At 38.9% G+C, this 27267-nt stretch overlaps 1 protein-coding gene across 1 annotated transcript; it reads left to right on the forward strand.

Annotated features, from left to right (window-relative positions):
• Positions 1–1714: 1714 nt before the first annotated feature.
• On the forward strand, positions 1715–25826 carry LOC110965506 (F-actin-capping protein subunit alpha-2). The gene is made up of 10 exons (XM_022214585.2): positions 1715–1842; positions 15447–15510; positions 17232–17283; positions 18011–18074; positions 19686–19892; positions 20541–20620; positions 22610–22688; positions 23327–23398; positions 24059–24121; positions 24671–25826. Exons 1-10 carry the CDS (start codon positions 1759–1761, stop codon positions 24809–24811), a joined length of 906 nt encoding a protein of 301 aa, XP_022070277.1. The 5' UTR covers positions 1715–1758; the 3' UTR covers positions 24812–25826.
• The last annotated feature ends 1441 nt before the right edge of the window (positions 25827–27267 follow it).

Raw genomic sequence — 27267 nt, forward strand, 5'->3', positions numbered from 1 at the left:
AACAATGTAATGTGAAATTAGCAAATTAATTAGAAAGTTAGCAAACCATTTAAGTAAACAGTACAAATAAATTTGAGATGGCATGAGGTAGAAAGTAATGAAGTATGTTACTAAAGTATTATAAGGTATAACATTATAGTAATGGAATTTGTACTATACCTCTTAATTTTGTGCTACTTTGTTATTTTATTAGGAAACCAACACTGATGTTTACATCCAGCCGTAGGTGTCCTGCTAACTTGCTTGCTAACAGGTTGATGTTAACTCTGTAATATGGAAGTGATAACTTCAAAGATGATATACTGTTTTACAAATGTGTTACAACTGGCAAATGAAATCTATTTGTCATATGGTGTATGTGTATCCAATACGTGTAAACAGATATGTATATATGTAGTGGAGACATGAATAATTTCAAGTCAAATTGCAGGGACAGATTTTCCATATGGGGACAACAATCTGATCCCAACACAGTTTTTATTTTATGGTTAAGACTTGTTTTTATGATCACATTTAGCTTAGGTTTCTTTTAGGGTCGCTAAATAAGGTAAGGAAATTTGGGGTAGACTCCAGGAAATTAATGTAAGCTAATACAATGTCCTCAAAAGGAACTCTCATAAGTGGCAGGTTTATCTGTTTCTTGTTTCCCATGAACCAGAAGAATGAAATCAACAAGACATTTGTGATTAAAAGAAACTGAAAAAAAAAAATCATAAGAATCTTCCTTCTGCTTTGTGCTCCAACCCAATTCTTTGAACAGCCTAAAGCTAACAATTCATTTCAAAATCTGTGATATTTAGCAAACCTCTCTCTCTCTGTGACACCCTCCTTCTGTCTCTGTGGGACCCTGGGTTCTTGCATTGAGTATTAAGTTACATGTTATCTTTTTTTGCTGGGAGTGTGAAAATGAAAGCAATCAGACAGTAAAACTAAACCTATTCAGTTTGCAGACAGTCTTAGCTCCCCATCTAGTGGTGAAAACTGTGGCACACACACACACACACACACACACACACACACACAACATGACAGGATCTCCGATTCATCACAGGGCTTTCCCAGATTTGTGTCATGAAGTACAGGACATATTTTACCCTAAATCATTACAGTTCCCTGGGCATCTTGATAGTCCAATGGTTAAGGTGGAGTGCAGTCAAGGGCATTTAAGCACCTGGCTATGACCCTGACTGGCAGGCCAGCATCCATCATGTCAGCAGTCCATTTTTCACTTTTCATTTCTCTTCTCATTGGCGACATTGCATCATTTGAATAAAGCTGCATTTTAGTGTGTCCCTCTAAAGTCAATGGACAAAGGAGTGCCTGTGTATTGGTCACACTATCTGATCATTGTCCTTCAAAGCTGCACCGAACAATTGTTGACCAGTTGAAAAGCTCAAAAACATCTGGTGCAAAGTTGGCTAAATGTGTATTTTCTATTAACAATAGAAACTGATCTTCTATTTGCATATAGTGTTTATATTTTTGTTTAATAGTAGTACATTCCCAAAGACTGGAATGCTTAAATGTATGTGTAAATCAATAGTGCCAGTGTCACTGGCTCTGATGCTGCTGCCCCAACATAAGGCTCCAAAGAAAAGTGCAGTTCGAAAATCAGAGTGGTGAAAGATCTGCCCCATCTTGTTTTGCAGACATTAAGTGATTTAACCGTATATATATTGCAGTGAGTGAGCATCATCCTCATCCTCCGTCAGTCAGAGATGAGCGCTGTGCTGAACCCAGCTGGAATCCACCCATGTGATGACGTCACAGGGCTCTGACAAGCTGGTGGTGCCGGAAGAAAAGATGGCGGATCATGAGGAGCAGCTATCCGACGAGGAAAAGGTAAGACAGCGATTTAATTACAGCTTAAACCTCAGCGGGAAACGTTTGCGCTCGAATTTTGAGTTGCATATGATTCTGTCTCTCGGTGCATCCCGGCGTCGACCGGCGATATGAAATTTGTAGAAAAGCCAGGCCTCGGCAGAACCGCTGCTGCTTCTGCTCTTATTATTTTTAGCTCAACTTCCGCTCATTTGCGAATCTCAAACGGAGGCTCCTTGTACGGTCCTGACTCAAAATAGGAACTGTGTACATATTGTCAATTCACATAAGCTTACCTCCCACGATTTTGTCGTTCAGTTGACTTTCCGTTTCACTCCGGTGTCTTTGGTTACTTGTGTTATGGAAGTTTTCATACACCAAAGATCGCTAGCTAGGTTAGTTAGTGTAGCATAGCCGCAACCTGCTAACAGATAGCCACACTTATCAACACGCCCTTTTCGCTGTTGGATACCGATTTTCTGTCGTTACACACAGAAATGTCGGAAGTGGAGAACTGTCAGTTTATTTTATGTGAGGGCAAATTGTAAGCAGTCGTATGACAGACACCATATACATTCTGCAAGCTAGCTTGCTAACTCTCGTACCCCTAATAAGTAGTGCTGAAAGATGAGGGAACTGCGAGCCCCCTTTGATCAACGATATCACGGAAACGACCCAACATGTAACATGAACTAGGCTAAACAATTTTAGCTTAAAATTGCATTTGTTTGCTCAATTCCCACCAAAACACATGTGTATTTAAGGTCTCACATCAACAATATTATTTTTAAAACGGTGTAACTGATATGTAGGCTGTCACGCCCGTAATGGTTAGCAGGGTTTACACCCCATGACGCCCCTTCAAGTGTCTGCCAGCACCAGCTCTGTTCATTTTCTCATTTCCTTAAAAGAGCACACACACGCACACGCACACGCACACAACCAAGACCCCAAGTTCACATGAATGTTCAACTGCAGATGTCAAATCCGTCTTGTACTTTTTGTTAATGTCACACTACATTGCTTTTTTTTTCTGAATTGCTGACTTGTTTTTATGTGGCAGCCTTAGAATCACCGCACATTATAATCTTTAAGTTGTGTTTGCTTTTTGGTCAGGAATGCTGGAATCATACTTTGTGAGAAGCATATCAATATAAAAACAGCTGGTCATTGTTTATCAAGGGTATTTATCAGTTAATAGATAATTATCTTTAAGTGTTCATTTGCTATAGGATTCACTTAGCATGGAAATCTACTGATTGCAGTTGTATTGATGTGAAGGTTTACAATCTTTGTGTTTCATAACTGGTTCCGCCTCTGTTGGACATAATTTTCATGCAAATTGCAAACGTGATGCCTACACGTATTGTTTTTTTTTTTTTTTTTTTTTTTATAAATTATGACTTAAATGACTAAGAGATTATGGTACAAAATAACCAGTTAAAACAATCCATAACCACATCATTACTATTATTCTGAACTGATTTACATACATAAAGGTGTGTATTCATGAGTACCTGATACCCTGTGCTGTCTCTATCCTGACCTTGCAGTCTATTCCTGCTAAGCTTGTTGATAAACAATAAGCTATCATAAGCATTCAGTTAATGCATTGTTGGTAACTCATCAGGCACTACTCAAAAGGTTATGTAATAAACTGCTCATAGTAAGAACAAGGTGTAATTTTATTTTGCCTTAAGTCTGAGTCACAAGTTTTTTAGAGTTCAGGCAGCTCATCGACCCATGAATGTGAACGGGTCATGCTCATCAACACACAGGCATCAGCTGTTAGCTAAACATTTCATTACAGTGCTTGGGTGTATAGGTGACTGTGGCCACTGTGTGACTTTGTAGGGTACTAGCTCAGTCATAAATAATATTTTCAGTTATGTGTTCGTGACACAAAGCTGCGGTAGAAAGGTTAACAACTTTGGATGTTGTTGTTGTGAAGAGGATGGGTGGTCTTTTTCATCCCTTAACCGCACTGGTTTCTACACTTGTCAAGCCACTTCACTGTTTGACCAGACAGTTTGATTTTGTAGAGCTGAAAAAATGATGGTTGGCAACCTGCCAGGCTGACTAGTAGACTACCAGACAGTTGATATAATGCACTGTTTAGCTGGAGGAAGTTGTTCATTTCCTCCTTTGAATGTGAGTGGTGAGGGACCAAGTGTCTTACATTATGCATCTATGCACTGCATGTGTGCTGTTAAAAGCATATAATTTTCCATGCAAACACTGCAGTTGCATTTTGCACTTTGAAGGCGGTCTCTTGATGCGTTAGCTCAGAGCAATCAACCATCTGCTCTGGCCCGCACGCTTGTTTTGTGTATCTCAGACAAAAACTACATGGGGAGGAAATGAGCATTTTCATCCACCTGACAGTGACAGGGTACTTATTCCTAAAAAAAAACAAACTACCTACTTTGTGTAACTTTTTCAGTGTCCAGTCATGAATTCTAGAATAAAAACAAAACTTTGGTGACCTGCCAGAGACTGGTAGACGGAACAAAGCAATCAGCCACAGCCAGAATCTCTCAGCGCTGCACTGATGGTACTTTCCCCACACTCAATAACAAATCTGCAAACTTGCTCTTGCGGGAATCCTGACTCGCTATGATCTAATATTATTGATGATTGTTTAATCTTTTTTGGGAAGTAGTGGCTGGGAGACACTAGGCTTTTTAATGTTAATAGCAAGGCTGCATATGTGTCAAACGCAGTAAATAGTGTGGAGTTTTTTCTCTAGGAAAATACTAAATGTGTCCCAAGGGATTGTGGAATTTCTGTCCTGTTGTTAGTGTGGCCAATAGCCTGACTTTGTGATTCCAAAAAAAGACCTGAAAGCTCCCTGATTGGGAATTACTTAAAGGCTTTGCCATTTGTAAATGATTAAACAGCAAAAAGCATTGCATCTCTGCCACAGATACCAGCTTATGCTCTAAGACTTTTTGAGTCATTTGGGCACCAGCCTGCTAGCTTCCTGATTACAGCAAAGAAACCACATGAGTATTACAGGAAGCTGTCATTACTCAATCGCCTTTGCTGTCTGTTTCTTTGCTTTATGTGTTGTGAGTGTCTGGACAGGTACAGCACTTATATCATTTTGCCCCTCAACCTGGATTGTTTATTACTGTACCTGAAAGAGTGATTTGGTAAATGGCAAACTGATTCACAGAGTCTACCAACCCACTGCAGCCTAAATGTGTAAGCTGTCGTCAGCTGTTCACCTTTGTTTGCTGTAGCTTACATTTCCTTTGAATTGTCTCGTAGGAATACTTTATTTGCCAACCTTTTTAAGAAATACCGACCTGGCTAAAGGAGTTTGGATGTCTGTGCTGTGGTTATGTTTTAGAGAGAGGCAGGGTATATAGTATGGGCATTTACACTACACATTTACAGCATAAGTGCTGATTGTAATTTCAAACAGCTTAAGGTCTCCTATTGACCTTGGTTGTTTTGGTAAGGCTCTGACAAGTTCTATTTTTCCTTGAGAAATAATTGATGCCAATTTTACTAATTAATTATTGAATTGTGGTGTTACGGCCCTCACATAGATTGAGAAAAAAACGGGCTCATTAAGGGAGAGAGACCGCAGCATATACAGAAGGACGCCACACAGAATATCTCCGATTAACCCACAGGCTTTATTTGGCCACCCCAAGATAATTAACAAAATAACACAAACGAAAACAGAAACAGAAGAGGGCCGGAGACCCCGGACAAAAGAACAAAAGTGGGAAGACGCTGGGCCAACCACGCAGTGGGCCGTCGCTCCCAGCGTCTCCCCCTAAACTACCTAAAAATAAGAACTAAGGCTGAAATAAACAAAAGACGAATAACGAGACTGTCGGTGATCTCCAGCCCAAATTAATACAACGAAGGAAACCAACAAAAACCCCGGCACCTACATGCACGGGGAAAAACCTGCTTGGAGGGAAGAAAAACCACGGAGGAAGGTAAACTCCCTCCTACCTGTCCAGGTGTCTGTGCCGAGTCGTGCCCCCCATCTCTCCACTCCCTGTCCCTTTTATTCCCTCCTCCTCTCATCACCTGAGTGCCGATTGCACTCAGGTGAGCAGCAGGCAGAAGGAGGAGAGAAAGCCAGACCAAAGAGAGAGAGAGAGAAAGAGAGAGACTGTGGCACGTAACAGTGGTAATTTCACTGTATTTGGGTTTGACTGTTTAGTTGTTGTTTTGGGAAAAATGATTATTACAGTGAGAAGATGCTTGTTGTAGTTTTTGTTTAGGTCCATTCCACTTTTACATGTATGATAGGATGAAGACTGAAAAAGGAAGTAGTAAAACAGTTGTTAGGAGAACTAAACACACATGACATACATACTGGTAAGAGATAAATGAGGAGGCTAAACATGTTTTACAGTTCTCTCTTAGCCCAATCAGATTCAATAATGAAACTTTAGACACAGCACTGCTTGAAGTTTTATAAACAAGAAATAGGATGTATGGTGCAGAGACCAAAGCGCTTTTTGTTTGAGGTACAAACTGTAGAGCTAATATGAAAATCGATTATTAGCGGTCAAGAAGAGCCATAACTGATATAAGGAAGCGAGATACATTTGCAGTAAAATTGAAAATCATTATGACAAAATTTAGAATGACAACCACAAAACTTTGTTGAAATGCCTTTGTGCCTTTATGTTTACATATGTTTAATCGAAAGTGAACTTGACATTTATTTTTAAGTGCCACTGGTGATGTGATGTTTAACAAGTTAGATAGTGCTGTGGGCACGACATTGATCAAGACCTTTCAGGGCTGACTACAGACTGAGAGAGGCCGCTGCATGCGAGCCATGTAGCACATATTTAAGTTAACTTATTTTACTGTGAATTGGCAAAAATAAAAAAAATGACTATAAATGCTAAATGTCACATCTGATAATCAGCCAGGCCATTAATCAGTCATCCTATATTAGCCACAAATATCGTAATTCCTAATGCACAGATCTTTGCTTTAAAGCAAGACTTAAAATGATATTTTTTGCGTCTGACTCTAGTGAATCTCCTAGAGGAAAAATCTAAATACAATTATTCTAAAACATTTCACTTGCTGAATATCTGCTTATCAGTACACACTACAATTTACTAATGTACCCTAAATGCCTCACATGCTGGCTACAGCAGACACGAGTTTGGCAGCTGTACACAGAGAAACACCAAGACTCCCCAATCAGTTACTGCAGTGGAGCAATTCAGACAAATGTGTGACCTAAATTTACTTTTAAAAGAGGGTAAGGAGGCATTAAAGTCAGTTTTACGCTTAACGAGAGGAGTGTTTAAATATGAATCTTGCAGTTGATTGTTTCCATACAATTATGGAAAGCCCAGATCACAATCACTTCTGCAGCCCATTGAGGATCACAAATTCACTTTTTTTTACTCAGCTGTTGCAAGTAAATGGTTGATTAAATTATTGATCTATTGTCACTACACATTTATAATTTGTTGATCAACAGCACTGCAAGAGAAAGAATAATAAGCTTCTACTGTCTGTGTATGTGCATGCTTGTGTAATTGAGCTTGATGTGGGAGACACAAAGGAAAAATAGCAATGGAGTTTTATGTATGGAGTGATTCTGCAGTACATGTAATGAAGTTTCTAAAGAGAGAGTAAAGACAACTCTTAGAAACAGGCAGCACATGATTCAATGGAGCATTATAATGTGCCTTGTAATAATTTATAGGAAGAGCTGGTTCTTTTTTTACCATGGACATGCATGCCATACAAATGCTCTTCAAAGACTGTGACTGCTACAGGTAAAGTTAATGTTTCAACTCCAGAAGGGTAAATTGACACGACACGCAGCATAGTGCTCACAATGTCTGCGATAGAAGCTCAAGTCATAGTCACAGAACAGTAAGGTGTAGATGAAAGCATCCACTGAATCCCATGCATAAAATAAGATATGTCTACATGATTAGGCCATGTATATGACTGGATCTGTGTAAAGATTAGGATATCTATGTCAAAAATACTAACATAAAGACATGTCACCTTTCATACAAAGTAATTTACATACAGAAAGAGTGACAAAATGCACTCACTTTTTTGTGATGAGAGAAAAATACATGCTTCAATATAAATGAAGCTGCTAAATTACTTCACTTTAATATTTTTTGTCAGATTTTCCTATTTGACAGCTTTATTGCAGTCTAAACAAGAAGACTTGGTAAGAAACCTCTGATAAAGCATCATCCCTTGCAACAATACACTCTGAATTCAGTAGTAGTCAAATTTAACTGGAGAGCCAGTGAGAACTCCCAAGAGTCCTGTGTGTGTGTCCCTGAGCTAGGTTTGTGAACAGCTGTCTTAGATAATAGGGATAACATAGATAAACGTGGAAACTTGGTGGTGTCTCCCTTTAACTGAAGAACGCAATGACAGAGGAACACTGTCTGTACGTGCCTGTAGCAGAGCAAAACAAAAGAACTATGCATGCTTTTCTGTTAAAGCAGGCGGGTCGAGTACCCCGTCATGGTAAGGCCAAAACTGGTGCTTTATTTCAGTGTTAGGAGCTGAAGCCTCTGGGGTTCATATTAGGGCAGGTAAGTTGCCTCCAGAAGGCAGTTATGAAAGCTGTTACTTTTGTTTATAGGCTATTTTAGAATCTTGAAAACTACTGGTTAATGTTGCCTTGCAGAGATCAGTGGCTTTAGACTGCGATGTCTGCATGCTGTAGGATGTAATCCAAGCTACTGACTTTAAATGTATTGCATAGCTAGATGCTTTCCATAAAATAATCCTACTGCTACAGGCAGAATATCAGGAATAGTTCATTGAATATTAGATGCATAATATTATGCACATCCAAGGTAGACAATTCATATTGACATTGGTAACTTGTATAACCTACCATCAAAGAAACAAACAGCTTTGCATGCAGATAAATTACCCCATGGCGATTAAATCACAATGATGACATGTTACCAGAAATTAGGTAGTTGGTAGTAGTACCACTGAATTTCCATGATTTTTAAAACTAAACTACTTACCAAACTTAAGTCAATCAAATCAGTGCATTCAAAAGTACACTGTTTTACTTCATAAAAACCTGCAGCACACACAGTGGGCTAACACACAGAAACAAACATTGTTGAACACTGACAGTAGCTTACTAAATTCATGAGCAGAACCCATCTCAGGTTGTAACAACATTTGCAAGTTGGTTAGAATTGAAAGAACTGCTACAACTGAATTCAGAGCATGTGTGTTATTGGATTTTCTTTTTGCCAACTGCCATAAAATTTCTAAAGTAAAGAGGTTATGAGCTGTTTGTATGTTTGCTGAAACAAGCTCATGTAAAAATTGTGTGTGGAGCATTGCTACAAGACATGCAGCCTTTTCAGTTCAAATACAATAAAAGTAACATGTCAGGATGTGGATATTTTGATGACATTATGTAGCTGTACGGTTAAAACAACTCACACTTGCTCACCTTAAATGTGGATACAGATCTCAACGTCTTTCCTAGGAGAATTTAAAGCATTTCCAGTGTTCGTCCCAAGTACTGTATCATTGAAAAAGAAAGTATTTTAATGTTTCAAACTGCAAGACTGTATAAATTTTCAGCAAATCACACCTGTAAAAATGTATCATGTCAAACCATGCCATAGCAACTTTATGTACTTAAACACATCGTTGGTGTTACCCTCCACAGCACACAAATCTTTTGAGGGGTCTGCTATTGCTACTTAAATTTCCTGAGCTGTGGAGTCCCCATAATATATCTACTGTCCCAACTCCACTTTACAAGGTGTAAGTAATAAACGTACAAGTTGGTTGTCAGTAAATAAAACCAGAAAAAGAACGGATGTAATGCATTATGGGATGCAGTACAGATAGCTCCAGGCACAGTAGTGACTACTACCCTTGTGGCAGCTAGAAGGGATCAACCAAAAAAAACAAATGAAGTGGTGTCCTCGAAACTTCGGCTAGTCCAGTATGTCATCTTCTGGATATTTAAGTTTGTTACGTACTACTTACTGTGTTTGATCAGAGTCGTATGCCACTAGTAGTCAGTGAACTATTTAGAACACAACCTAGATGTAAAACACAGTGCTGTCATGAAAAAGAGAGCTGAAATGTATTACCTTGTCCCATATTGATTGTTATAATGGCAATTTTTACTTTTTTTTTTTTTTTTTACTGCTCAAAAGCCTCTTCAATCAAGCAACATGTCTGCTTCTAAGGGTATTTATCTCCAACATCACAGAACTAGGGTCATATTTCTTCAATTTAATTTTGCCTTGACCAGCCACCGCCGCCTCATTTTGATTAGCAGAAGAACATTTCTAGTTAGCCTAAGGCTGTCTGACAGGCGTTCTCCTCTGTCTGCCATCCTGCCATGGACTTATTATTCATAAATTATTGCCCTTGCATGTCTACCAGCCTTCCAGTCTTCACCCACATCAGTCTAGTTTTCCTCTGAACTCAACCTGGTCTCTGCTATAGAATTTGGGGCGCCAAGACTTTCTTTTCCTTTTCTATCCAGGATATTGAAATGGCAGCATGCCAGGTTAGGGGATCACACTCAGGGAGATGATGCAGCTTAAATACCTGTGGGCCAAGTCCTGCTGGGTTTTTTGAAATTCATTTTTTAAAATTTCACATATCTGGATTGGCATGATAAAGATGGGATAAGTGTGGTTTTCAGTGTCAGTGGGTGTCTTTTGGGATTAAAGAAAGGGTTTCTCTTAAAGGGGTGTCGGGTGGAGTTGGTATTGGGACAGTACAGTGGGGGCGTCTGTTGCAAGGAAAGGAGGGGTTGTTGGGTAATATGAGGATGAATATATGGTAAGCAAGTTGAAAGAAAAGAGACCAGCTGGTATCCAGGCCAAGACAGCACAAAGAATCCTACGCTACAGGGGAGCCTGTGTCCCACGTTCTTTGTGTGTCTGCTAGCTCTAATATTTTTGTGCTAGCTCCTTGACTAGCTTACATATGCACGTCAGCTGCACCCTCTAAGATAAAGGACTTAAATTTAAGAAATAAACAAATGCTTATGTCCCACAAAATATAAACATTATCCCAAGATCAGAATGTTGTTCACTGTGATTGACTCATATTTAGATAAAACTCAGCCTCACTTGCTGTCTCTCTTTTCTTGTGAAATGACCAATTTGCAGTCAACCCCTCTCCCAGCACAGGACAGTGTAAATGTTCAAGGTTGTTTAAGCAGTGAAAAACCAAATATGAATAACCGCTTAGCTTTAGCAGTAGAGATGATGACTTTTGGACGTCTCATTACAGTTTATTGGCTTAAACTCAATTACTCTACATGGCAACGTTCATCACACATTGTTCTTATGCCAAAGACTGTGAGTAGTGTAATATCATTCCCCACAGAGACTCTTTTACTCAAGTTCAGCTTTTTGTGGCACAGTGGCAGTCAGTGCTCAACACTGAAACTAGGTCTCAGAGCTGTGAAGTGTCCCAACAGCCTGTCTCCCAGTCAAAGAGACTGAGGGAACACCTAACATTGCAGCTCCACATTCAAAGGTTGAACCCTGCTGTAATTACCTCTATCAAAGAGGAGTATGTTTTAAGTTCCATTTGATTAGGTTAAAAGACATAAAACAAGATTTAAGTCAGGTTTGGTTTACATGTGTAGTTATTTCTTTTTTTCCCCAGTGGAATTTCTCAGAATCTGATGAAATGCAACATTCACATTTATTATTTTTGTTTGTGTGAATGCTCTTTAGTAATAAAAAGCTATTAAAGTTCTGCATGAAGCAGACTACCTCGCCCTGTCAAAGATTATGTGATTGTATCTTGGCTCCCTCTACTGCACAGTGTACTGTTTTGCCATCTAGCATCATCTTACAATCACAAATACATTAAAATACTATATAGTTCCACAATCCATAACAATTTTGGCTACAAGAAAGACAGATGGTATCAGCCATAATTCTCAATCATTGTATCAGGGATGTGATTTTTCCGTGAATTCGCGGACTTCCGCTGTTTTTCAGGGATGGGAATTTACCGCGGATCCGCCGATTTCCGCCGATTTAATTTCAAGTTTGAACACTTTATTGTCGCTGATACTCCCGCGAGATGGTAACGACGTTAACGATAGCTTGTTAACGACGATTGTAAACGGCCCAGCGATCGGAAGTCGCTGCGCCGCCGCAAACGCCCCCCCGGCCAACAACTTTCCGCTAGAATCAGAACTTGCTGATCCCATCCCTGTTGTATCTGCTGTCACTGTGAACATAGTGGGATAATTTCTCAACATGCTGACCTGCAAGAAAAAAGTAGTCTTGAATGTGTTTATTTTTATTTGTTTTATTACTCTATTGTCGCAGGAGGAGGCGGGTTCTTGTCTCATAATGATAGTAGAACATGTTTGGCTTGGAATAAGAACAAATGTTATCCTGTTTTAACAAGCTTTTAAAAGTCAGTGTCTCACTCATAATATATTTGGCGGTGTATTCCCTGCTTTCTGTCAGTGATTCATTTTAAACCCACATCACACTCTGTTGGCTTCTTATCCCCCCCTTGTCTATGTACCATAAAGCAGTTAGCATGGCTTCCTGTGCAGCTCTTACCGGTCTTTTCCTAGTTTTAGGTGCTACACTATTAATTGTGAAAGTTCTCACAAATCTAGTAAGATATCTGTCATCTGCATTACTCAAGCCACTGTCTAAAGTGTTCTGTGTCTTGAAATCTGTTTCATGTCAATCATTCAAACTGTTGATGAACATTCAGTGTATTACCCAAACTATTGTTGTCTAGCAAAAATATCTGATATGGCATCAATGTAACTTGCTCAGATTTCCTCCGTAATGTACTCGTCTTATGTTAGTCTAATTGAAACTAAATTAAATGTATGTGTGGCCACATTTGTTTTTGTGGTAAAAGTTTAAGCCTGACCTGAAGACTGAAAACCAGTTATGGTTGTGCCCTTCCTCTTATCAGTCACATCTTGGGTTGAGTTACCACACCTGGCGACCTTGAAAAGGAGAACATGTCCAGAAATTGGATTTATGGTTATACAGTATGACAATAGAGTAAAACAGCAAGAAAAGATACAGGAATACACATTAAAAAGCAACATGTAATGTTATTTCCAATGATGAGATTGTACATTCAATGTCCAGCTGTAATTACAGTACTCCTGCTGAAATTAATAGACTATATTGAAACCAGATCAGACCACGAAGTTCAATTTGCAGTCAGGCATTTGAACTAGTTGAGCTGGTCTCCAATTGTGTTGTCTTTTACACACCCATATAAATGGACATGTAGCATGATGAAACATACTTGACAGTTATTGTCGGATGATGTTTTTAAAGCCACGGTTGTGGCAATGCACATAGAAATCTCTCGATTATTCTGTTTATTATTCAATATCGTATAATGTGACTGACACACACTTGACGTATTTTTGAGATCTTACCATTTCAGTCATATAAAAGGTCAATTTTCAGTGTGTAGACAAGACAGAAAACAAGGAAAAGAACTGTGCGTTTTGAACTTTGTAGTCTTTATGTGACCCGACATAGACTATTGACAAATGTAGACCTCAACAAATGAAAGATTTTAATTTGTTTGCTTGATTGAACGTATCAAAGATTTGGTGCACTTGAGGTCGTTTAAGTCATCTTACATAATGTGATTTTCTTGGTGATGTTTTTATGTTACAGTTTTCAGCTTGATTTATACTTCTTTGTTGAATCTATACTTTGGACCTGTGTCACGCCCTATGCCATAGACTGAAGAGCCCCTCCCTAGAAATGTAACTACTTTTGAAGTGGCATAGACAACAACCACTGTGATTGGTCTGCTTGGTTTTAATACATGCTATAATGATGCGTGTTAAATAGTGCTGCAGTAAAGTAAAATATAATATGTAGCAGGCTCTAACTGTACCTGGCTTGCTCATAATGCAAACCCAATAGCCAATATTCAGCCAATTTAGCCATAAGCTCTGATGTCTTCTCTGTTTTCTGAGTTGCTGTAGTTTTGATAAAACAAACTGTTGTCCAACTATTTAGTTATTAGCACCAACATGATCTGCTGTGCTTTACTGACTTTGGTTAGAAGTTTCCAAAGAAACTTAACACAGTGGCAGAAGTATAAATGCTCACAGTGGCGTAGACCACTCACATCAACTGTAGTGTAGGCTCTGCATATAGATTCAGTGCAAGAGTATAAAAAACATTTGAATAGAACCCAGAAACAAACTTTTTTCTGTCAACGTCAGACATATTTGGAAGATTTGTGTTTTCCTATATAGTGTTTATATATATATATATATATATATATATATATATATATATATATATATATATACACCTGGTGCTTGAAAAAGTCCCCTAGAGTGTCTGTAAGATGCCCTCTGCATATGTAAAGTCTGTTTACACTGCCGTCCAGATTAATGAGGGAGACCCAATGCAAATTACTCTTCCCACAGGGATTTCAAGTCACAAACACACAATTTTCCGCCAGCTGTTCAGCACAGTGCGTGTGTGTGTGTATGTCCTGCGCTCGAATGCGCACACACCTCCATTGTGTTTCTGAATTTTATATTGTTCAACATAAGTGGGTCATGATTTCATGACAGAGGATTAGACTAATGCAGATAAACTTTGATCTGAACATCACACAAACATACACACACAAACAGACACACATGTTCCTCCCGCAGTGCCTTCCTTTCTCTCAGCATCGCTCATTAGCAGGAATCAATCTACAGCTCTGCTTGAGTGCCAGTGCACTTGTATACACACGTGCCGCTAATAAGGGCCCACGGGACAGACACATGCACACACATCCGCACACACACACACACACATGAACACTTTCTGTCATACACCAGCTTGTGAGACCGGGGGGAACCTGGGTGATCCGCTGTATCCTGCCAATGATAGAGAGAGGTATAGAGGTAGGGTGAGAGAGAGCGTGTGGACTGGAGTCCTCAGCACATTTTTATATCCTTATATGGTTGTAAACCAAGCGGGTGAGGGAGGGGCTGTCGTCTCACTGTCAGTTTGACATGTGACCTGGAAACAGGAAGTGTTGTGGTGCAGCAGCAGAAGAGAAGTAAAGAAGGGGGAAAAAGTGACTGCTCAGATGTGCTGTAGACTGAGAGAGACATCAGACAGCCTCACTCCACCCTCCAAACCAGTGACACAGTTGTATTACACCCTCTGTTGGCTGCACTGAATAGATGTATTCTCTGTTTACATTGTGAATTTTTAGCATTCAGTTGTACTTCATGAATGCAGCCCTCAAGCTTAAACTTATGCAGAGAGAAGTTTTATCATGAATTTCATTTCATTAGGTGGGATTTTACTTTTTCTTTCTTTTATTTATTTGATCCATGGGACATTGCACAAGTAAACATTAACCCCGAAGGGAGAGATGCATTATGCCAGGTTATAGCACGAATGCTGGTTAATGTGTAAAGCATTTAGCCTTCCTGATATAACATGATATGAAACCACTGTCTGGTTTTCCCACAACATGAAATATTAAGCTGCAGGCTCAAATGTAGGAATTTTTGAGGTAAAAACTTCAGGTTTAAGAACTTGTACTGCTTTTTTGTCTGGTCAGTGACTCTGGTCTGAAACTGCAACTTGTGTTTTTGTTTGCAGGTACGCATAGCAGCTAACTTTGTCATCCATGCCCCGCCAGGAGAGTTCAATGAAGTTTTCAATGGTCAGTACTCTGTTCCTTTTCCTCTATATAATTTGTGTTTAAAAATGTTTATGTTTGGTAATGTGTGATGGTATTGCTCTGTCAAATGTAATGCAGGATTCTGCAGCAGCACACAACTGAATAATGCAAAGCCCTGATTTGTCACTGCATATAAAAGGTTTTTTGAATTGCACACAGAGCCTGTTGTCTGGAGCAAATGCACTTTTAAAAAGAATTTGTCAAGAAATTGTTTATATGCAGCTGTTCTGTTTGTACCACATTTCTTCCTGCCCATATGTTAAAAATGTTGAAACAATTTTGCAGGGTGTCTTAATCTGTGTAGAAATATGCAGGACATAGATATTTATTAACCCATATGATAAAGTTCTGTGATATCGGTATAAGAATGTTGTTTTTTTTAAGCTTTCTTCACATATCCAGATTATTATTTCGTTTTAGTTACACAGCTTACAGAAAAAATCCATACGCCAGCAGAACAGTTTAAAGAAGGGTAGTAGCAACTTAATCAGAGGAACAGACAATTTAGCTGGCAAACACAGGTGTAACTAATAAAAGCTAACAGTGGCTGCATTCATTTTAGTCGTAGTGCTCAGCCTACTGGCACATCTAAATGGAACAAAGCTATAATTTATATTTTCATTACATAGGCAAAATATTTCTCAAAAGAATCCACTTATTGTTTTTTAATAAATAACATCGTTTGACTTAACTGGTTGTGATGGCACACTACCACGACTAATATTTTTAAAAAATATATAATTTATTTAACTAAATGTGCTGTAGCTAAGTCTCTGTCTGAATTTCTAAGTATTAAAAATTACCCAATTGTATCTGTGAGACATTATGTCAGCTGGATAAGTTTATTGTCAAGTAATTTGTCTTTTTTCGAGTTCTGTGACCCTTGACAGTTAAACCAGTTTATTTCTGTCTCTGTAGGTGTATAGAAATAGTCTTACTGACTGCTGACGTTTCTACCACACAAGATGGTGTAGGGTGAAGCTGATTCAGGCTGAGCTGAAATAAAATAAGCAAACAAGATAGAAAATATCTTGGTGTAAAATGCTGTGATTTTCGAGAAACCTGTGGAAAGTATTGCACCATTACAGTGTACATTGCTGCCTACCTTAGTGTCTTGTTTGATTCTCAAAGCAGCTTTTTCACAATGCCGACTACATAATAATTTTTGCAGGGGCTATCAAGGAGCTACAATGAAAATTATTTTATTTGACGTGCTCCACATCATAATGCTGTGGCCACTGAGAAAGTATAATGAGACTTTGACGTTTTGGCCAAATTGTTGCTCACCCTGCAGCACAACTGTCCACACTACACTGTCAAAGTTGTGCCCCTTGAGAGAGTCTCTGTATATGTGTTTTGGCATCGTTAAATCCTCGTCCTGCCTCGATAAATGTCGTCACCTCAATGGAACGCCAGGGGGGCTGGCTGTCTGCTGCTTATCACAACCTGACAGCCACATACACTCACATACACACAAAACACAGTCCCCTATTGCCACTTTGCCCTCTTTCATCTCTGTGTGATTTTATAGTCTTTTCCACTGAGCTAATTTACCGTAAATGCCACTAAGACTGACTGCAGGCAGCCTTGTCTTTTGCATTTCTGTGCGTGTCATGGTGCTAATCTGCTGTACCTGTATTCCGTCTTCCCTTTCCTCCTTCCTCTCCTCTCCTGTCTAATATTCACACAATTTTTCTCCTTAGATGTGCGATTGCTGCTCAACAATGACAATCTTCTCAGGGAAGGTGCAGCGCAGTAAGTCTCCCCTCATGTGCTATTTCCAGGTCTTGAAAAATGTTTTTTGAATTTTGAGAAGTTTGGAATGAAACACGGAATCAACAAACTCAGACTTGCATTCATTCCACATATTGCTTTTTTAATAATTAATATGACAGTGTACCTCCAAATACTTCTGGTTTGACATAATGTTTGCCTGCTTTGTTTACTTTTTAATGTAGGACCGTACAGTCCATTCGAATTCAAGAAAAAATGGTCTTCAGCTAAAGACTTGTTACAGCTGCCCAAACCCCATTACACATACACTGATGAGCCAACTATAGTGACCATTCTTGCTGTATGAACTGTCAGTCTTTCATCTAGTGCTACAGCAGTTCCAACCTACTGAGAAATTAACTGCACAAGACCTTTGAAATTGCCCCTTGGTATCTCACATCCTGTCACTGATTTATGGCCAACCATTGCAGACCAGGAACACCCCACAATCCTTTGATCCAGTCATCTGGTGTATTTGGCCCTTGTCAAGGTCGCTCAGGTCTTTACATCCATGAGACCCAACTATTCTTTTACCATCCAACATATTCCAGACCTGGACATGTAAAGTTGTTAAGAGATCAAAATTGTCAAAAGTGGTCATAATGTCTTGGCTCAGTGGTGTGTATTGTTATTGCCAAAAACCTTAAAGATTATGTTTGGTCAAAATAGAATTTGAGTGTGTGAAGTAACTTGTTGTCTCTCTCTGTAGTGCATTTGCACAGTACAACTTGGACCAGTTTACCCCCGTGAAAATCGAGGGCTATGAAGAACAGGTGAGCTCATGTTTCATCTTTCTACTTTGAGGTGATGGTGGGAATATGACGGCTAAAGGCTGGGTTATGCTTTCCGCACAAACAAGCAGTGTGGAAATGAGATACTTGGGAATCCACTCGAGAGACTGCGTGTGACTTTATACTCCATGCAATGTCTGCTCCCAAACTGCAGGGGGCAGTGTACTGCAAACACACGTCTACCTAATCTACTCTACTAATAAGCTAGAAGAAGTTTGCCATTGTGTACACCACTTACAACATGGCATTTTACCAAATAGTTGCATTTCAGCAGTTAGTTTTAATGTCACACCATGAATTGGTCATAACTCGGTTACCACGGTGATCTCTGTATGATGAATCGTATAAATGCCTATATTTCTGAACTTCTGTTGCTAAGACCGCCTGTTCTTCCGGCACGTTTGGGGCCGTCCGTCCGCATAGTTTGAAAAATTTACATATGTGGAATGGGGAAATTTTCCGCTTGAGATGGGCCGTGTAAGGGGGGCGTGACTGGTAAAATGACCTAATTTGTCCGCATGGACCCGCACAGACCTCGTGGACATGGCAAGCATAAAGCAAGCTTAAGGAACTGGCGTTAGATGACATCATGTGTGAATCTGCTGACTCACTCCCTCCACTTTGCCATCATTCCCAGTATTAATACTGTATTATTTTAACTTGAAACTTTTCCATTACTACTTTAGCTGACGTACATCAAAATTCAGTTCATAAACTATATCCATGAGTTGAACAGTCACATGTTATATTCCTGTTATGAAGAAACTTTTACTTGTTTCTTTCTTTATAGTATCATAAGAAGTAATGAGTAGTCACAAAATGTAAAGCTTATCATGCTGTTACAGTTTATCTGAAATTCGTTAATAAATTCAAAAGGACGTTGTGGCACACAAATGGTTTTTATGGTATAAAAACAGTTAAGTTTTTCATTACTTTTGCACTAATATAATTGTATTACTGGTATCAAAGCAGAGAAATGGAATTGGATGAAATGATCAAAGACATCCAAGTTTTCTGTTTTGCTTCCTCAAGAAATAAGATCACAAACATGCCTTTATTTTAATGTCATTGGGCTTGCTGCCTGTGAGTTTCAGTGGAAGTTGAACATTGTGGTGATTGCAGTGTCTTATGTGAAGATGTCATCATGTCCCTCTGTTCCCATATCACGGTCTGAAATTCCCCAGTCTGATACCCAACAGGCTGAGCTAAGTGTTGAGGTGGCAGACTGGAGATGGAAAGTTCAGGCTGATGCTTGTGGGTTCCTCTCCTCCTTTTTCTCTTTCTGTTTTGTTTATTTGCTTATTGTGTCTTTTTATTAATTTGTCTTTACTTTGCAACAAAATTTTCTGCCCTGATCCCTTCTCTTCTTTTTCATATTTTTTACCACTTCTGTTTTTATCATTTGTGTTATTCTTCCTGGTCTTCATTCAACCTCTTGTCTGATGATTGTTTTTTCTTTCTGATTTAATGTATCATGTTTTCTCATTACTCTTTCTGTCACTCCTTTTTGCTCCTCTCCCCCTGCTGGCTTCTCATTCTCTGCCTATCTCTTTTTTTTTTTTTTTTGCCTCTTTCCGTCGCTCTTTATTCTAGGTCTTAATCACAGAGCATGGTGACCTTGGAAATGGCCGGGTGTTGGATCCCAAGAATAAGATCTCCTTCAAGTTTGACCATCTGAGGAAGGAGGCCAGCGACCCAAAGCCTCATGATGTTGACAGCTCCCTGGAGGGCTGGAGGAGTGCTGTGGACTCAGCCGTCAGGGCCTATGTCAAGGAGCACTATCCCAGCGGAGTCTGCACCGTATGTCAAGCTTCCTCCATAACTACAGTGGTGTGCCTGCAATCACTTAAAGGAACAGTTCAACAGTTTTCAAATCTATTCATGGTCAAAACTATATAAAAATCAAACAAGATGAATTTTAATTACAAAAGTTCCATCTTAGCCTTTCTGCACCTTTGGAAAATAGAGGCTAGTGTGCAGTGCACCTTGCTGAAATAAATTAAGTGTTACATCAGAGCAAGTTCGTTGTTTGCTTATGTTTTTATTTCATTCTTTATCACTGACAAATACCATGCACATTTTTTAAATGTCTGTAATGTTTTTTAAATGTCTCTAATGTTGTTCTAAGGTAGTTCACATTAAATCAAGACAACAGTATGAACCCACCTAGTGCAGAGTGGGTAGTAATGGCAGGCCAATCAGTAGACATGCCTATGATCCACTTTGCAAAACAATTGTTGTCCTACTTATTAAATGTGCTGTATATATTACAGTCTCTAAGTAGAAGGTCAGCACAAGATTAATTTTGCAGGTGTTAACCACAAACCACTGTCTCATTTGATGGCTGCACGTGTACAGCAAAGTAGAACTCAGAGAAGCGTCAATAAACTCAGACAAAAATACTGCTCACTTGTGAAATCTGAGGATCTTTTTGTCTTCTCCCTTCAGATTTACGGGAAAACCATTGACGGACATCAAACCATCATTGTGTGCATCGAGTGCCATCAGTTTCAACCAAAAAACTTCTGGTATGTTTCAAACAGTTATTATTAAATGTGATTTTGAGATCTCACACGCATTATGTTTTCTTTACACACATTTAACATACAAAGCAGTACACTGCTTGATTCCAGATGAGATGATTTTAGGATGTAGTAAAGATGATGACTGGATTGTTGTTTTAATTGAAAGTTTTTTGTTGTTTGTTGCCTCTGCACTTGGCATAAACATAACTTTGTTTTTGAGTTGTCTATAAGTCTATCTGTTGTCATGAACACTATTCATCAGGAACATCTTAAGTGAAGGTCTTGTAATTAGGCACAAAGGTTCACTTTGTTCTTGAATAAACTGATAAAATTTCGGTGTTTGAAGACTGCTGTGACCTCACAAAACATGGTTTTGACCATAACCCAAGATATCATATGCTAATGGAGTTGGATGATAAAAGAATGACATTGTATTTCCAAAACATCACTGTGGCATCATATTGCTCTACAAAAACACCTTTGTAGTCATTATCCAGTGTCATAAGTCTGGAACAAAAGGGTAGATTATGTCAATATTTCATATTTGGTCAGAGACCGAATTGACATCAAGTGCAAAACATCCATTTAAAAAAAAAAAAAATTGTAGCAACATCTGTACTCCCTGACTGACAACAGCACTTAAAGGGGAACTTTGTTTTTTTTCAACCTGGGGTCTGTTTTCATATGTCATTTCATACATGTGAGTGATGGAGAAATGAATTTTCAACATAGCTCCAGTATTTAGCCAGGCAGGCAGCTTAGCAGCTCAGCTAGCATCTCTAGTATGTTGTGGGACACGCATTGAGTCTATCCGAGCCGGTCAGTGTGGGGGGAAAAAAAGCACGTTAGGGCGGACTTTGACGTGGGGGGGCAAGTTGCCCTATACTTTTCGCTAGCCGAGCTGCTAGCTGAGCTGCTAAGCTGCCTGCCTGGTTAAATACTGGAGCTATGTCGAAAATTCATTTCTCCATCACTCACATGTATGAAATGACATATGAAAACAGACCCCAGGTTGAAAAAAAACAAAGTTCCCCTTTAAACTACAATTTACTAGTTTCTAGATGTGTACAAATGTATGGAATCAGTAATGCTTGTTAGTGTTAGTTGTCTTTTTTTCTAGAAATCCAAAAAGTGGTTGTATAATTCCCAGGAATGCTTTCTAAACCAAACCTTGTTTTAAACTCTGAATCGGCTAATAAAAAACAAACTTCAAATGTTGCTTAATGTGTACAAAACCTTTCAAAGGCATTACTTTAATTGGTGCTGGGCCACAGAAACATTGCTGAGCTTTTTCTGATCAAGTTAATCTAATTGGATAAGAACTGCACCAATCCTCTTTGCTGCTGGGTTTTACAGGGCTTATGGGTTGTTGGGTGCAATGATCCAACAACTCCTGTATTTGACTGCCACTGTTGGCTCCCCCTTCTCAGTAGTGATGAACCTATAAAGGGGATTTACATGTATGAATTTGATGGAATTTGAATGTGACACCACATGTATTTTTCCTTTTCAGCTCTTTGATTTTAAGGTCTATAACATGAAAAAAAAAACAATAACTTTACACTAGGGTACATTGATTTGTGGCATGAAGAGATTTGTGAAACAATATTGGACATTTTAAATGAGAACACCCAGCAGTGATTTTTATCGTTTTGGATCTTAAAACTCCTGGTGCAATCTTCAAGGTGATCTCAACTGATAAAAGTTGTTCATATCTGTGTTTGCTGAAGCAGACATGGCTTTGTAGTAAGGCAACAGTTTTGTTGCACTTTCAGTTTAATTTTATGTGTTGAATGATGTGTTTTATGACTTGTTTTATGATGTTCCTCTGTTTTAATGTTTGCTGTTTTACAATGTGACTATGTAAAATGTCTTTTGTATTCGTATTTTGAAAAGCACTATAGAAATAAAATATACTATTATTATTATTATTACTGACCAGTCATGAGACTTGGAGAGACTGAAGTCTGGTTTTCCTCTTCCTCTGCACAGGAATGGACGCTGGAGATCAGAATGGAAATTTACCATCTCGCCATCCACCACTCAAGTGGCAGGAATTATGAAAATCCAGGTAATATGTTTAAGGGTTTCATTTTGCAGAGAGACAGATTGTATTATTATATGCGTCTGTGATTATTATCCCCCGCCTCCACGAAGTGGAAAAGGGGGATATAGGTTTGGCCTCCGTCCGTCCGTCCGTGCGTCCGTCCTTGCGTCCGAGATGAAGGGGACAGCTTTTCTCTGAAACTATTACAGCTAGGATTACGAAATTTAGTGTGTAGCTTCACACCATGGACACCTTGATCGAGTTCGAAAATGAGACCTGTGCGATATTATTTAACACAGTTGTGGCCCTTTATCACTATTTTGGATATAGACTCATAGACATCACATGTGGCGGGGGATATTGATGACCATGTCATCTTGTTTGTGTGTTGGCTTGTACAAATTCAGCACAGTGCACACTACTTGATTTCACTTGCTACTTTGTGGTCAAATGTTGGTTAATTTGTGTCACACTTTTACCTTGTCTCAGCAGCAAGCCATCAAGTTCTTTTTGGTTTTCAGTATATAATTAATCAGTTATTATTTTTTGGGCTGTTTTAGTATTTCACAGTAGCAGTAATAGTTTGGGTGACATTGTTACATGAAGGCACAGAATCTGTTTTAGGTACCAGGTGAACTGAGTCTAAACTTTTATCTTTCTAGGTTCATTACTATGAGGATGGAAATGTTCAGCTGGTGAGCCACAAAGAGGTTCAGGAGTCCATGTCAGTCTCTGTAAGTACAGCTGCATGACCTAGAGCACAAAACATAAGCTACAGCAGTCATTGCCTTTATCAAACACAGTGTTAGGATGACAGCCATGAATATATTTAACTTTGAGTTCATTTTTCTGTCTGATAGAACAACACTGTCTGCAACTGATTAGTTTCCTATACATTGATTTCTTTGTGGCAGCCTGTATTTTATTTTGAAAGTTCAGTCGCTGCTAAGGAGCTAGTTCTGTCCCATTCTGCCTCTTGTTTCCCTATCTGCTCCATCACTGTCGGTCCTCTGTCAGTCAGCTGCTCTCATTCTGTGGACAAACTGAACCAGTACTAATAGCCGACTACTACTGTCAGTTTGCAGTCCAGAACTGCTGAGTTGGAGTTTGTCTGTGAGACCAGACACTCAGTGGAGATGTAGCTGAATATTTTGTCCTGTTTTTTTATTTATCACACAGTACTGTGTATTTAAGTTGATTCTCCCTCTGTAATTGAATCCACCGCAGTTACAGTTTTGCCATCTAGCAGTGCCGTTAAGACCTAGTGGCATATGTTTGTTTTTTAAATCATCATTTGCAGTGTGAAGGTGAAAATCTTAGCACACTAAATTGTTTTGTTTATGATGCTTCGTCCCCTTTTCTATTAATATGAAAATTGTGTCGTCATCTTTCAGAATGAGGCTTCAACTGCAAAGGAATTTGTTAAGATCATGGAGGCTGCAGAGAATGACTATCAGGTATGTCATCAAATAAAATGAAAACACTGTTTAAGATGCTGATTGCCTGCTGTTTGTTGCTGGGAAACTCAGCTTTGACTGTAGCTTGGTTTTTGTCACTTATTCATGAAAGCAGTGCTTCCTGAGACATTACACTTCTTTGTTGACAGATTTATTGACTGGTATGACATATTCAATTGGCTAAAATGAAAAGTCACGGTGAACTTGTTTTACTCTCATCACTATTCTCCAGCACAGAATGTGAAGTTTTATAGTCAGGATACTGATGAATCTGGATGTTGTTTATGAATAGAGAAATTTGCACCTTTCTCAGATGAGTTGTGGCAACAGAAAAAAATGCTGACAAACATAATATGATGATCATTTTTTGTGTGTATTACAAAGTATATGTGAATTATCTAAGGATTGTAGACAAAAAAAAAAAAAAAAAGCTTAAAGTAATATTATTACTGTTATCCTATTCCTAGCAGTTATTGAAATGCATTTTTCACATACTTTATTTCCCTACCTCCATCCATCTTTCTTCATCTTTTTTTCAATTCCTTGTAGACGGCCATCAACGAGAATTACCAGACCATGTCGGACACTACCTTCAAAGCCTTACGCCGCCAGCTTCCTGTGACACGCACCAAGATCGATTGGAACAAGATCCTGAGCTACAAGATTGGAAAGGAGATGCAGAATGCTTAAAAACAGCAGAGAAGATAACAGACAGACCCCCCCCCCCCCCCCCCCCCCCCCAACCCTCATCCCCTCCCAAACAACGTTGCATGACTGGATAGTTGTATCGTCTTTGTACAAAAATTAGAGAAAACAGGGGCAAAGAAAGGTTCGGTCTCACAGTCAGATATCACATCACACATTGGATGACTACTTCCCTTGTTTTTATACAGACACTGTTAACTCCTCTGTATATTGAATCTATTATGATAAAAGTAATTGTATTTGGGAAAATGTAACTTGAAGAAATATTGCAAGACATAGGAAAGGTGGCGAACACTTGTATGCAAAAACACCCTTACAAAGTACAGTATCACGTGTGCAATATTTATTGTGTCAGTGAGACCATGCCATTTGTTTGACCTAATGGAAAAACGGTTTAAATTTGCGATGGTGATGGTGAAAACAATTTTTTGGGAGAATTTTGTTTGCATTTACAAAAGAGAGCGATATTACGGCTGAAACAAACGACTCCCTTCACTTCACGGTTAATGTCCCATACGGTCAACAACAAAAGAAAAAAATAAAGGTTTTGTGTTCATTGACTGGTATCTCTTGGCACAAACAGCCACCACTGTCAGCCACTCAATGTTCTTGTTCCCTCATTTTGGTACTTCCTTCACCGTTTGTCCTGTATGTGGGATCTCAAGCTCGCAGCGCTCCTGGCTAAATCGCCTTTTTGACTTGACATCGTCTGAACTCCCACTCAGCGCAGGGAGTTCTGTGACCACTTAACAGCTTAATTAACAAGTCATCAGTCGTTAAGTAATGTGCATAATGTCCAATTTACAATAAAATCAAAAAGTATCACTTTCTCCTCCAGTGCTTATTTTTATTAAAAACAGAACCTGACTGTATTATATAACGAGGCACATTGTAATATATACCTGTATGAAACATCCTGTCTGTCAGTTTGGTGATTTATTTCCATGAGATTAATTGTAATTCAGTCACAATTATGTTGCATTAAATGACAAATTTTCTATTTACTGACTCACTCATAATTTCTGACAGTGTTTATTTATAGAGGAAAGAATCAAACTGTGATATGAAAAACTTAACACCAGGATTCTTTATGGTCTTAAACCATCTTCTACCTGCGTTACACTTCAGAGCTCTGCTTGACTGTACTTTTGTTTGAAAGAACAGAGACAGAATCATAATGTTGAGTGTGTACAAAGATCCTTTTAGACATCCAGCCATTCTGTTCTGTGGAGGGCTTCGGCAGTGAAACTTAAACATGCCCTTAATGGTGGACACTCAGAGTTCCAGTGAGGGTGTCTTTACACTTTGCCTCTTGCATAATTTAACGCAGAATCAACTGCTCAAATGAGTGTCTGCATTTGTATCCAAACTGCCCACAGTTAGCAAATACAACATTCTAATATACCTTACTGCAAAATTACTCAGCCTCGACATTAGTTGTTTTACCACAGTTATACTTAGCATACAGGCTGTCTGTGTACCGAGACAACTGAAATACACAATACATACTCAGAATTAAAAACTGTTTGTACAGGTGTAAATGACAAATATTTAGTGAGCTCTCTTTGTACTTAACATGCCTTGACCTCTCTGTTGGGCAGACACCATGAGATTTACTGCAGTAATTGTGTCATGTATTGCACCAGATTTCATTCAAGACATGACATTTATTATTGAGTTCTTTTTGTGTGGTTATATGAAGTCACGTCTCGATTGATGTTTTTTGTTGATGAGCGTTAACAAGAACACTTTGTAAGAGTTCAACTCACTGAAAGCCTGCTAATATTTGATAACCTCAATTCAAAATGCCAAAAATACACAATTTTATGAGCATACAATTCTAATCTTGCATCAGCAATGTCATTTAAGAGCGAATCAGCCAAATAAAGAAGTTTAGCAAAAAACTTAATCAGCATCCGGAAGCTTCATCGAGTTGCCATGTTGGTCCTTCTGCAGAGAAGTTTGTTCAGGAATGGCCTTTGAGGAAGGGCAATAGCCAAGAAATCACTTTTTGGGAGAGAAACAGGGCTGAAAAAAAATACACAAAATCTCACAAAGATTGCAGTAAAAAGTAATGGAAAAGAGTCCTGTAGAGTGCTGAATCAAAGTCTGAAATGTCCAGGTCCAATTGTTGACAATATGTGACATGTGATAGTGCTGCCAGCCTCCAGTGAAATATGCCAGAGAGTCTATCATGGTTTGGGGACATTATCTGATTTGATGGAGTCATGATTGCTGAAAAGTACAAACAGATGATGATTCATCATGCCTTTCTTTCTGGAAAGCATTTGATAAGAAACAGGTTTACTTTTTAGACAGTGATCCGAAGCACACTGATAGTACAGTGAAATCATATTTGGAAAGACAAACAGCTGATGAAACAGTGACAGAAACAGACTGATGTCCACAGATTCCAGACTGGAGTATTATAGGAGCTGGAT

The sequence above is a fragment of the Acanthochromis polyacanthus genome, chromosome 8 (assembly GCF_021347895.1).
Source record: "Acanthochromis polyacanthus isolate Apoly-LR-REF ecotype Palm Island chromosome 8, KAUST_Apoly_ChrSc, whole genome shotgun sequence".
Lineage (NCBI taxonomy): Eukaryota > Metazoa > Chordata > Actinopteri > Pomacentridae > Acanthochromis > Acanthochromis polyacanthus.